At 45.6% G+C, this 13,501-nt stretch overlaps 1 protein-coding gene across 2 annotated transcripts in view; it reads left to right on the forward strand.

Annotated features, from left to right (window-relative positions):
• Window positions 1–13,501, forward strand: part of LOC138265860 (collagen alpha-4(VI) chain-like) — a 946,529-nt gene that overhangs the window by 597,942 nt on the left and 335,086 nt on the right. For both annotated transcript variants that reach the window (XM_069213964.1, XM_069213965.1), the window contains 3 exons: window positions 799–831; window positions 5,892–5,954; window positions 6,632–6,694. In XM_069213964.1, the coding sequence (XP_069070065.1) occupies window positions 799–831; window positions 5,892–5,954; window positions 6,632–6,694 (159 nt within the window). The remainder of the gene's footprint in view (window positions 1–798; window positions 832–5,891; window positions 5,955–6,631; window positions 6,695–13,501) is intronic.

Here is a 13,501-nt window from a genome sequence, read left to right on the forward strand (position 1 = left end):
CAGTGACCTTACATTGTGTGTCTAGTGAGCTTACATTTTTGCCTCTGAGCCTACTTTGTATGTCATGTGAGCGCACTATATACATTCATTGATATTACACTGTGGGACATTTAAGCTTAAATTGTGCATACCTTGAGCTTAAATTGTATATCCTTTGAGCTCCTATTGAGTTTAATGTGAATTTACATTGCTCTTACATTGTAATCCTTTGAGCCTGAATTATGTCCCTTTGAGTTTAAATTGAATGTAATTTGAGATTATTTTGTGTTCTGTAAGTTTATATTTTAGTCTAGCGAACTTGCGTTGTGTGTTCAGTGACTGTATGTTGTGTGTCCAGTGGTCTTGTATTTTGTGTCTAGTGACCTTATATTGTGTGTCCAGTGACCTTACTTTGTGCTTTCTGTGCCATCAAATGTGTATCCGGTGAAACTACATTGTGCATCTAGTGAGATTACATTGTGCACACCATGAGCTTACATTGTGTGAGCTTACAACGTGCACCTTCATAGTGTACATTGTATGCTCTGTGAGCTTACATTACTGACTTCTGGGCTTTCATTGCGTAGCCTGTAAACTTACATTTTGTGTCCTATGTGCTTACTTTGTGTGCGTGAGCAGGGATCCACATTTATCTATATTTAATATTCTTTATTTCTGCATCCTTATGATAATAATTTGCAGGAATACTGTGCGGCGAATGCATTTTTAATTCTTCACCATGAGATTCTCTCTTATGGTTCATAAAAGATACGTCTCCACTGCAGTTTAGTTTTAATTGTCTTCTTTCTTTTGTTCCAGGGTACTTGTCACAAAGGGATCCGTGGACCTTCGGTGAGAAAAGCCTTTTCATCACCTTTCTTAAGATTTCGTTTTATGGTTCCACACTGCCTCCTGTGTCTGGCTCTGCAGTGATTGTCATTTGTAGCTTGTGTATTAGGGCAAGCAATAGATGTTGATAATCTAGCGCTGATGTTGATCACAGAACTGAGCATGGTTAGATGGAGTTGGCACAGGATCAGAGAGACAGACTTCTGCTGTGTTCAGCCACACACTGACACCCGATGTTTATGGGTGAGCTGGACAGATCTGTCTCCAGCTATGTGCAGTCTCCAGATGTTGCTAGCAGGGAGGAGTGTTATCCTTCTCCCCGTGGCTCCATTGCTCTGCTGGTAGTACATGTTGTGGTTGTGCCCGATCCTAGGTGCTGTAATCCTTGCATCACCAGCTATTTAATGGCTGAGCTGAGAAGCATAGTGCCTAGATCTTCCTTGCCTTGAACTGCAGCTAGGTGTTGTTCATGAATTTGTAGCAGTGCCTAAAAACAATGCCTTCAGTCATGGACCCTGACACCAGATACTCATACCAAAGGTCGGGAGAACCAGCTTCCTCTTGAATTATCCCTGTGCATTGGTGGCAGAGTTGACACAATTGAGCATCACTCCGGAGCCTGCACAGGGCCCAGATACTGAAGGAAGGACTAAGGAGGCAACAGATGTTGATAGAAGGACTGAGCAAAGTCTTACCCAGGGCCCTTCATGGGTAGTTGACTTGTTATTCACTGATTCGAAAATGTGTTTGTTCACCTATATTAAGAGCCAGGCAGATTTCAAACCTTACTCTAAGCACCAACAACGATTTCCACATAAATAGTAAACTTTTAATTCAATACTCATGGATCTCTTCACAGAGAGGACAAATAATATGCAGCAGTACATCACATTTCAGACCACTGATATTGGTATAATTACACTTTGAGTTTTATTAGACAATAAATTAGTTAATTTTCTTGTCAACTGTTATCTTTGATCTTTTGACCATAATGTTTGTGCTTGAGATGCCGTCCTTATCCAAACTCAGAATCAATTTTCAGTCAACAAAACCTTTGCTTTACAGATTTATTTTCCTTTCCACTCTCTACTCCTTTCTTTAGAAAGGACAGTTTACTTTCAAAAGTTCTCCTTTTCGCCCAAAAAAAGAAACTTTAAAAAAAGTAAATGCTGCCCTAATAAAATGAAATTAAATTTCAATACAAAAACTACTTTTATGAGCCCCAAACAATAGCTGGCTGGGTGCTAGCTCTCCAGTCCTGCTAGCATCTAAAATAGCATCCATAACAATAGCTTACACATAAGCAAATGAAATAAGCCTACCATAATGTTCTGTATCAGAAGCTAATTAATCCAGGCTCCAATCTGCTGTCATACTAATCTCTAGCACTTAATGACATTGTATTACTTCTGGCAGTCTATTTAGTTTGATTGGTGACGTCTAGTGACACACAGTAACCAACTTCTTATCGCTAATTGGCTGAAGGTATTTTATTTTCTTGACGTTGTCATTGTCTCTAAATTAACACAGATTTTCTGTCTTTTACTTTTACAAATTCTCATAAAACTTGAAGAGTACATTTCTAAAGGTCTCTTTTACTTATTAATGCTTTTACAAGGGTGACCCTGATGTATGAGGCAATGTTGTGCTTTTCAGTAATGGACAAAAAACAGTTGCAGTTCACAAGAAGAACTTGCAGCGACAAGAACCAGATGAAACAACTAGATTTGTAGAAGAAGCTTGCAAGAAAGAAACTGGGGAGTTTTTTTAAATCAAGGATTGGTCTTGAATACGTGGGTTCAAGGGTGCTTAGAAAGGACAGCATGGTTAGGAACAATCTGGTGTTTTCAGCGAGTCAGTTTGACAAGTTAATGCCCCGCTGGCACTTTGGATTATCCTCCTTTGGGCATTTTCTTTCAAGATTTACTTCTTGTATTGTGCATGCAGGCCACTTTCTTAACCAGAAAGATTTACTTGAATAAATGAATAAGAAGATTTGTATATAGGTACACACCACCGTGTCATGTTACTTCAGAACTCCACTTGCCCTTGTCTTCACAAAACTAAACAGCTAATGTACAGATTTTTGTAACTTTCCTTATTGTGTTTATTACAGTTATATAATCTTGGAATTGTTTTTGACAGTGCTAAAATATGTTTCTTGCTCATGCCGCTTCCGTTGTTCTTTAAGAAAAGATTTACAGGGCTTTTGACCCTCCCCAGGGGTAGGGAAGACTTCATCTTGAAGCTCTTGTAATTGCAATTACCTTTCAGTGGTTTTGATAAATACCTGTTTGTCGCAGAGTTCCCTAACTGTATAATTAGGTCTGCAGTTATTTCTGTACAAAGTAATTATTTCCTGATAAAATATCTCTTGCATGAGGAGAAACCTTCTCACTTGGCTATATAAGAATTTTCTCATCTTTTTTTTTTTTCTTCTTTTTAATCTTGCACCAGTACAAATAGAAAGTCTGTACATAATAGTTTTGCTGTTGTTTGGATTACTTTTCTTATGCAAAATATATTGAAACAGTCCATAACCAACAAGCTTCAAACTGTATTACCTCTGATACTTCAGTTTTCAGATCTAAACACTTCTGCTTCTTTTGCCTTCATATTAGTCACCTGTGTTGTTTGCTGTCAACGTTTTGGTGTGTAGCTCATCTTTGTACTGATCGTTGTTCTTTTAGAAAAACAGACCATAAACCAATAACATATTTACATGCAACTGTAGTGAAGCTCCATGACATGCCTTTTCCCTTGGCCATGACTCTAGCAGCGGGCATTATGACATGACAAATTAACTGTAATGGTAAAGTTCACTATAATGAGATAATTCTGGCATTATGTAATAATGGTGTATGTACCTGGTCTGTGCCCACCGCTCTTGAGCTTCACTTGTACAAGATTTTGATCACCGAGCTGAATGGAGACTTTCAATGTGTAATGCCTAGTTTGTGTTGCTATCAGAAATACACCTAGATTTGTATCCGAGGCACATGACACTCCCCTGCAATATTCAAATGTCAGTATGAGGTAGAAGGTTCATATATTTGTCTCCCATGATGCCATTGCTGATGTTATCTCCTTCTTGATCTTCCTAGTCTCAATCCTCGCACAATGAAATTTGACCATGTTTCAGAGATGAATTTTGGCTCTCCTAAACCAAACTACACTTTTAAACCTTGGAGAATTTCCATGGTTCCTTAACCTGGTATCCTACTACAGTGACTGGGAGATAAAAAAGGACTACACTGACAGAGCATCCTCTGATTCAAGCTCAGAACAAGATCTGTCTTCCACTCTCTCCTAGTAGGTGAGGACGGTAACCCACGATAGTGACAGAAAACTAGGACTCTGAATAATGAAGAATATTGGTAGGCAACTGGGTCGTTTCTCATTTGCTTGTCTTTCTCCTCCCAGTCCTTACACACTCAAGAGGTACCCCTCCAATAAAGGGAGCATAGGGCAGCTGGAAATAAACCACATGAATCTTACTGTTGCGACACCCAGAGAAAGTAAAATACCAGCAACACAGATTCAAAGGCCCACAGCAGACAACGCTTCAGTACCAAAGTCAGCTACGGGCCCAGCTACAAATGATAGCAAATGAAAGTGGAGAAGCAAAGGTGACATTATACATTTCCTTTAGTAAGGCCTCTTTGAGGATGTCGTAGTTTGACTCTTGCTCTAGGCAAGACTGCTGGTTTAAGGATGACAGTACTTATGTTTGTAGGCAACTATGTCAGTCCTACACCAAGTCACAACTGTCATCCCAACCCTCCCGGCTCACAAGCAGCACCTCACCAAAAACCCAAACAGTAAAAGGTGATTAGTGGCAGCCTTTACGCATGAACTGAAGAGTGTGACATCTCAGGGAGTATTGTGGTTAAATGAAGGTTACCCCTTTCTCACATGAACAGCATGTCTCAATCAAACACAGGCAATGAAGGGGATGCAGTAAAGTTTTCAATAGGTTGTATTTAACAAAACTGCAATCTACAATAAGTTGCATGGGCTGCTATGATTAGGATAATGAATAATGCAAGAAGCAGAATTGTAAAGACAAAAGTAATTAATACAAAGACCCCCACCATCTTGCAAAGACATGAAGTGACATGAGATGTGAAGTTTGTCCTAATACCCTAGTATGATGAACCTAATCTCTAACCTAAAAGAGAGCTGGGTGTGTTAAACCTAATCTGCTAATGCCATGTCCATGAGAAGAGCCCCCTCAACCCTCGTTATCTTGGAGTGAGGTCTCTAGCTCAGACTCCGTAGGGAAAGGAAGACTAGGTCAGCGTCAAGGCGACATGCAGCATCGATAGTAGCAATGGCATCTACTCGGAATCCCTCTGACTATCTGTCAAAGTGAGGTGCATTTATACAGATCTGCTCGGACCCCTGACGAAGGTCTGTTCCCAAACAATAAATAACGAGACATGGTTGGGATGGCAATTTATGTAAACAATTCCCTCGAAGACGTGAAGAGGGAAAGTCCCTAATGCGAACACCTACAGTTTGTTTATCTTTATTGCTTGATATTGACGCCTTAGCGCAGTGGCACTGATAACGTGAAACTAAAACATTGGCCTAACTAGAAACAAGGCAGCCATCTTAAAAGATGTAATTAAATAAATGCGCTAAAACAGAGCAAACTAAGTCGGGTAAAAGTCACTAGGTGACGGGGGCATGAGTCTGCAAGCCAAAGGTTAAGATAACTCCTGTTTCCCATTAAAATAAGATAGGATTCACTACAAGGACAGCCCAGAATTTGAACACCCTTCTGATGGAGGTAAAACCTCACTGTGTACAACTTTTCGGAGGAAGTCTAGGACTCAGAGTAATGAAGATTACCGGTAAGTAACCGGCTCAGTTCTGGTTGAACTTCTAATGCCCTGCTGGCTGGAATGTGTCCCCTGCTCTTCTCAGTATACACTGAAGAGTAAGAAAGTAGTGTTTCGGTCTTGCAACCCCCTTGGGAGATGTTTTGTCAGAGGGGTAGCAGTAGACAGGGAGATAAATCATCACGTAATAACTTGATGTCTGTTATTTACATCCAGGGAGAAGAGGGAATACCCGGCCAAACTGGACCCCCTGGTGAGCAAGGAGTTCAAGGGGAGCAGGTGAGACTGGATCAGTTTTCATCCCATCAGGCCCTCGTGAAGAGATGGATACTGCATGGGATTGATTAGGAGTGGATGTGACGAAAGGGGGTGAAGGCAAGTGAGTGAGAAGTAACAATTGGTGTATTAAATAACAGAAGGGTAGACTTCAAATACCGGTAAGTGAATTAAACATAATTGTGGTAGTGATTGTTTTGTAAAAGCATGTTACCATTATCAATATTCAAGTTATGGAGGGGTAGTGGTGCATAGACACAGAGGATAAAGAATTGAGAGGCTATGGGGTAAGAAAGTTTAACTAAATTTAAGAGGCAGGGTCGATAAGTGATAAGTTAGATGGAAGATTAGCACAGGAATAGAATAGGAGGAAAGATGGTTGGGATAAGAAGTGCCAGAAAGAATACTGATGATAGAAGTCAGAAGAAATGTGAGGAAAGGAAGTCAGGTGGCAGCATATGTGAAAAGAGTGAAGAATACAGTTTTCTAAAGGTTTCACAGTATCAAAAACATGGCAGTACCTCTTTGGGGCAAAAGTGTGAGAGGCAGAAGTGAAGAAGAGAGAAAATTGAACCACAAAGCGTTAAGCATCAAATTATGGGGACTGTAAGAACCATGCTGCTGCTCACTTCTTTTGATAATAGTTAAGTGTCTTGACCTCCCATGCCTTTTTGTTTTAGGGAATCCGAGGCCCCAGGGGAATCAGAGGCGCTACTGGTACCCCTGGAAGTTATGGAGTGCAGGTTTGTGTGCATAATATTTAAAATGTACTCGAGAGGATGTTCCATGTCAATGTTAGCTTCCTCCCAGGAGTTCCCTCAACTTGAACATGTCCAAGTAGTGTGCTGTGCACATTTTCGACAAGTCGTACCCTCAGGGGTGTCTCCGCCCATTGGTGGCCTTAGTGTGAGCTTCCCCTTAGCAGTGATCACACTGTGAACATCCTATTGCATTTCGTTTAGTTTCACCTTCACAAGCAGTGCTCAGTATGAGCTTCCCCATGCAGTCCCCTTGGGGTGAGCAACGTTGTGGCAGTGCCCTCCTTTAAGATTCTTAACAAGATACTCAGGATGTGCATCCTCTTGTGCTGCTTTGTGAGTGATATTGTGCTACAGAAGTGTGCAAATCGTGCATCAGTGCCCCCTCAGTGCTTTAGGACTGATGCAGTGTGAATTGCCCATTAGTTGCATCCTTTGGTTACACTTCTATAGCCTTGTAAGTATTCTTTTTTTAAAATTATGTTTTATTAAGTTTTAAACATAATATATAACACATAACAACAGTGCATCATAGGTAGCGCATTACACAGTTCAAAGCATCGTAGTCATGTGGGACACGAAGGGAAGAGGAAGGGGAAGGCCGCCTAGAAGAGGCATACACAAATTGTTGAACACGTGTACATCATTTACTCTGGAGTAGGTATCCAGTGGCAGTATAGAAGTGTCTACACCAATTCTGGAACTATAGTGAACCCTAGCTATTCAGACAGAACGGGCAAGGCCTGGCCCGTTGTTGCATCCCACCCAGTATATATGGGCTCCGCGCTGGGTGACGCATTGGAGGCTTGACCAGTATCTCCCGATATGTCCATGCCTGACTCACGTTCCACATGTATTGCATTCCCCTCTAACTCATCCAGCATTTTACTCCAATCTGCAAAGTCCCTCTCCGCATTCTCATCATTACACACTTTTCATAGATGACATTCCTCCACTGCTGTCCATTCAAGAAAGTAAGCTCTCTACTTAGCCAACCTCGGACTCTCAGGGCTAGCCCAGTGTATGGCTATCAATCTGCGTGCTAACTGTGCAAATCTGCATCTCATTTTTTTGTCTTTTGTGGGGAGTGGCAGCAGCCCCAGTAGGCAATGCAGGACTGAAGGGTCCACTACCAACCGGGTTACCTTACACACCTCCAGTCGCACCTCATTGCAGAATTTCCAGTTCGGCGAGCCGTCTCATGCAATGTGTCTGAAATCTACTAGGACCCTTCCACGCCTAGCACAACCCGCCGGGTGCATCAGCTAGGCCCTGTGCAAGCACTTTAGGGTCAAATATGCTTTATATAAAAAGTAAAATTGCACTAATTTAAAACAGACATTACTGCCTACTTCCTGTACCTGTGCAAGGGCCCTGTGCCACTCCCTATCTGTAAGGGTAGTCTCCAGTGCGTCATCCCAGGTGGTTCGTTTCCACGTAAGATTTGTCTGTCGTTCTTTAGGGCCTTATTAAAGCAGGATGTTATTCCCCGAAAGGAGCAAGGGTCCAGGATCAAACAGAGAACCCAGGATTGCTCCTGCTCCTCCGGATAAGTATTCCAAATTCCCCGCGTGGTGCTAGATATGCTTATTTATTGTAGAAATTTCCATCACTGACATACCCCGCAATGGACTTCTATCTCCTCTGGCGACATGAAGGAGTCATTAATGTACAGGTCACCTGCATTGCTGCAGCCCCCTACTACCCATTGGAGTGGATGTCATTCATTCATTTAACTTTATTTCGGTAATTAAAAACAAACCATTAAAGTACAATACACAACAAAAAGAAAGAGGACTTCTAAAAGCAGTGGATGTCAATCCATGGAGTCTCGAATATTTTGGAAGGGGGGCAACCACCAGATCGGGAAGAGCTTGGCGTATAGTGCACTTCGCAGGACCCACCAGACCTCTCTCTCCCATGCCTGGGTCACCTGACTAACGATCACTGGTATATCCACAGGAGAGCTACTTCCACACATCAAAAGCTGAGGTATCTCCAGTGTGGCAGTGGAACCGGACAACAAGTCCTTTTCCCATTTGGGTCCTTCATCACACCACATTGCAGCATACTGCAATAAGCCCACAAGATAGTACAGGTGAAGATCTGGAAGCTCTAGGCCCTCACTGTCGAGATTGAGTTTCAGTATGTCAAGGCGGACTCTACTCCTCTTACCTGCCGAGACCAATTTCACCAGCAGCTCATTGATGTGCTTGAACACTGAACCTGGCAATGCACAGAACGAGTTTTGCATGGTGTAGAGACAGTGGGGCAACAGTACCATCTTACCCAAAGCCACCCTACTGACCGCAGATAGTGGCAATGTAACCCAAAATGCACTGAGTTCTGCAGGCCCTGCCCATATTTAGCTGATACTAAAGTTGACGGTCGTGTGCTATCTGTAGGCTTAGATACCGAAAGCTCCGGGGCTTCCATGGCAAGCCTACCTGCGGGAGCTCCACAGCGGCACTGTCAGCCAATACTGCCAGAGGATACAGTATTGTTTTGTGGTGATTAACGAGGAACGCTGACACTCTCCTGAAGTTTGCCATCAGCTGCAGAAGACAGGGCACTGAGTGCTCTGGCTGCATCACGTCTATCAACGTATCATCTGCATACATGGACACAATATGGGTCCGGTCCCTACCCACACGTTCCAGTCTCGCATTTGTTCTCAGAGATAAGCCACCAACGGCTCCATAGCCAGGGTGAACAGGAGCGGGGACATGGGCAACCCTGCGTTGTACCCAGCTCTATATAAAAGGCTTCAGAGATTTGCGCACCAACATGTACTCATGCTGTGGGTGCCTTGTACAGAAGTTGCACCCGAGCCACAAAGTCTTCTTCAAGTCCCATCTGTCTGAGCACCTCCCATAGATCCGTCTGTGACAGGGTATCAAATGCCTTCTCTATGTCCAGGGCTATCAGTGCCGCCCTAAGATCTGTGTGACGCATTGCATGCATCACATGGGATAGATGTTGCAAATACACATGTGTGCCTCATCCCGGCCAAAAGGCTCATTGACCAGCTGGAACCAAGTTTGTAATTACCGTATGGAGTGGAAGAACTTTTGTGATCAATTTAACATCCACATTGAGCATGGAGAGCGGCCTTATGATTCCGGATCTGTAAGGGCCCTATCAGGTTTAGGAACCATTATTATAATAGTTTCCTTCATATGGATCGGGAGTTCTCCAGCTTCCCTCACCTCTAGGATCATCTCAAGGAGGGCAGGGAGCATACTAGTGGAATTTATTTGATAGTATTCGACTGGAAGACCATCCGGCCCGAGCATTTCCCCTTAGACAGTTCTTTGAGAGCCTCTCTCAGTTCCTCCAATCTGGGGGCAACTCCAATGCCCTCCTCCTGAGCTTCGGTCCGCCGGGACAGGTTTTGTTGGGCCAGAAACTCCACCACTGCCAGGGCATCGACACGCTCTGAAATGGTGTATACCTGAGCAAGGTGGTCCCGTAGTGGCTGGATTATAGCCACCTGACTCACTATAGTGTTGCCATTGGGTCCTCGAAGGGCAAACATAAGTGGTGGAGAGTGTTCTATCTCCCTCCCTATTCAGACGCTGCCTATAGTCCTTCCTGACATGACAGTCTAGTCTATCCCAGAGAGTCGCTACCTTTCTGTGTGCTTTCATTAGTGATTCATCTCCCCCTTCACTTCCCGTAGCTTGTTTCTGCATCCCTGCAAGCCACCCCTCCGCAACTCCTAGCTCATCCGCCTGCTACTTCTTAATACCATACGTTCTACCCAGGCTAACACCTCTAATAACCACCTTTAACACTCCCCATTCTGCCCCCCTTGTTTGGGCAGTGTGTCAATTCGTATTGAAAAAGCAGAGGAGAGCCTCTCTCATATCAGTATTATATTCTGGGTCACTGAATGCTTCAGGGTGCAGCCGCCACAACGGAATACGGGGTCTATGACCTCTCACTCCACACTCCAACAGCAAGGGGGCATCATCGGAAAGAAAACGTACCTGGTAGCTCACTTTCATGGCATTGAGGATGCTGTCACTAGTAAGCAGAAAACGATTCAGCCTGCTTTGTGACCATGGGTGGGAGAGTAACAAGAATATTCCCTGACTGCGGGATGCATTTCCCTTCACACATTGAGCATTTGAAGCCTGTTCATAGTTTCACACAGCCTAGCGGTCATGCACAGTTTCGTACCCACTTATGGCGAATGACGATCTAGCTGGCCATCTAAAATGCAATGAAAGTCTTCCACCCATATGGTAGGCAAGCCAGCATAAGGCTCACTTTCCAAAGCTTCATAAAAACTCTTCATTGTCTGTATTTGGGGCATATACATTTAGGGGGTGATTCTGACTGCGGCGGACGGCGGTCGCCGCCCGCCAAGCGGTTCCCGCCGAAAGACCGCTCCGCGGTCAAAAGACCGCGGCGGTCATTCTGGCTTTCCCACTGGGCCGGCGGGCGACCGCCGAAAGTCCGCCCGCCAGCCCAGCGGGAAACACCCTTCCCACGAAGACGCCGGCTCAGAATGGAGCCGGCGGAGTGGGAAGGTGCGACGGGTGCAGTTGCACCCGTCGCGAATTTCAGTGCCTGCAAAGCAGACACTGAAATTCTTCGTGGGGCCCTCTTACGGGGGCCCCTGCAGTGCCCATGCCATTGGCATGGGCACTGCAGGGGCCCCCAGGGGCCCCGCGGCACCCCCTACCGCCATCCTTTTCCTGGCGGGAGAACCGCCAGGAACCGGATGGCGGTAGGGGGTGTCAGAATCCCCATGGCGGCGGAGCGCGCTCTGCCGCCATGGAGGATTCTCAAGGGCAGCGGGAAGTCGGCGGTACACCGCCGACTTTCCGTTTCTGGCCGCGGCTGAACCGCCGCGGTCAGAATGCCCAGCGGTGCACCGCCAGCCTGTTGGCGGTGCTACCGCCGACCTCCGCCATGGCGGTAATTACCGCCAGGGTCAGAATGACCCCCTTAGTAGGCAAAGTTCCCCTCCATCTAGCACAGCATGCAACAGCACATACCTTTCAGCCACATCAGCAACATCGCCTTACATCTGGAAGGAGGTTCCAGGGGCCACCTATATAGATACTCCTCAAGCATAAGATGAATAAGTGGAGGAGTACAGTTGTCCCTGCCATTTCTTATGGGGCTCCTGTGCCTCCGCCTCCAGTTAATGAGTTTCCTGGAGGACCACAGTGTGGGCCTGTGACTGTCTGAGATATGTATAGGTTCTGTACCCTTTAACGAATGTTACGTTCCACATAAGGATGTGCACTGGATCAGCCATATCCATTGGGACATCGCTCACATGCATTCTTCTCCGTCCTTCTTGCACCCAGACCCGCTCCTCACTCACCACGACACTGCACTACCCCTGCACAGCGTTAAGAAGAACATTGGAGTAACTAACGCCTAACCACCCCGGGTAAACACTCCTGAACTTCACAAGTGCTTTCCCAATCATTATAACTACCCTACCCATTCAAACCAAGTAATTAAAAACTCCTCTTTAACACGTCAGTATGGGTTCAGGTGGTGGGTTCAGTGATGGTATTTGGTCCCAAACTTGTAGTTAGCTTTAAGGAAGGAGGGCAGACCAACAAATGCCATAATCACCCCCCTGCTCCGGTGTACCCAGGGACCACTGGAACCCTGCGATCAGTCACTCACACTCTCTGAGGTCTCTGGAAAAGGGTAAGGAAGGATAGAGAGAGATGACAAAAGTAGCTAGAATAAAGAGCAAAAGTGTCATGAAGAAGAAGAAACAAAGTCCAAGGTGGGTGGGAAGGTGAACCCTTCGCTAGTCCTCCAGACCCATGTGCAAGGCCACCACCGGAGCCCTCTCGGCCACCACCAGCACAGTCTGGTGACCCCTCCGCAATCACAGTGTTCTCAGTGAGGCATTCATCACCGTCGGACCACGGACGCCTGGAAAGCCCCCATTTATATCTTTGCAACGTACCATGACTGGTCTCCTCCACAAGTTCGATAACTGTGCACTCCAACGAGCGGCTGCAGTGAAGAGCTCCCCCATGTTGACACACATGTCACGCTTCTTAGCACCTCATGGCTCCTCCGTGTCATCGGGCAGTGGGCTGGGGCTGTCTTGTCGATCTGAGGATGCACTGAGTGCCGCAGCGGAGGTGACAGACTCTACCAGTGCTCTGGCCTCCTCCTGCTCCATTTTCTGCGTCTCCAGGTCAAGGGAGTCATCTGGTCGCACCACCACTCTCTCCCCAGGGGACAACTGCTTCCTGAGCATAATCCGCTTGCGGAGCACAGCTCCCGATCTATTCACCCAGTGAGGCTCAGAGTGAGTCCGACCAGGGTGCCTCGCTGGAATGCAGTCACCACCTCTGATCTCCAGCCAGTACCAGGTTTCCTCCGGCGACATAAAGAAATGTGAGCGGTCTTCGTGGATCACTTTTAGTTTGGCAGGGTATAGTACCATATACTTCAGACCTATCGCCTTGAGATTCTGTCTCACCCCGCTGAAGGATTGTTTCTGTAATTGGACCGCCCTGGTGTATCCTGGGAATACACAAATAGTATGGTTCTCGTATTGCGGATCTCTCTGTTTCTGGACCATTTGTAAGATTTAATTACGGTCTCTTAAATTGAGCATCTTAGCTATGATAGTACGGGGTGGTGCCCCCAGCGGCGGCAGAGGGGCCAAGGATCTATGGGCGCACTCAACTGCAAAGAACCGAGAGAGGTTCGCCATCAGGAGTGCTGTTTTTATCCGTTGTTCCAGGAAGGCTTTTGGTCCACTTCCTTCTCCACCCTCAGGGAAGCCCACGAATC

This window comes from Pleurodeles waltl, chromosome 11, assembly GCF_031143425.1.
Source record: "Pleurodeles waltl isolate 20211129_DDA chromosome 11, aPleWal1.hap1.20221129, whole genome shotgun sequence".
Taxonomy (NCBI): Eukaryota; Metazoa; Chordata; class Amphibia; order Caudata; family Salamandridae; genus Pleurodeles; species Pleurodeles waltl.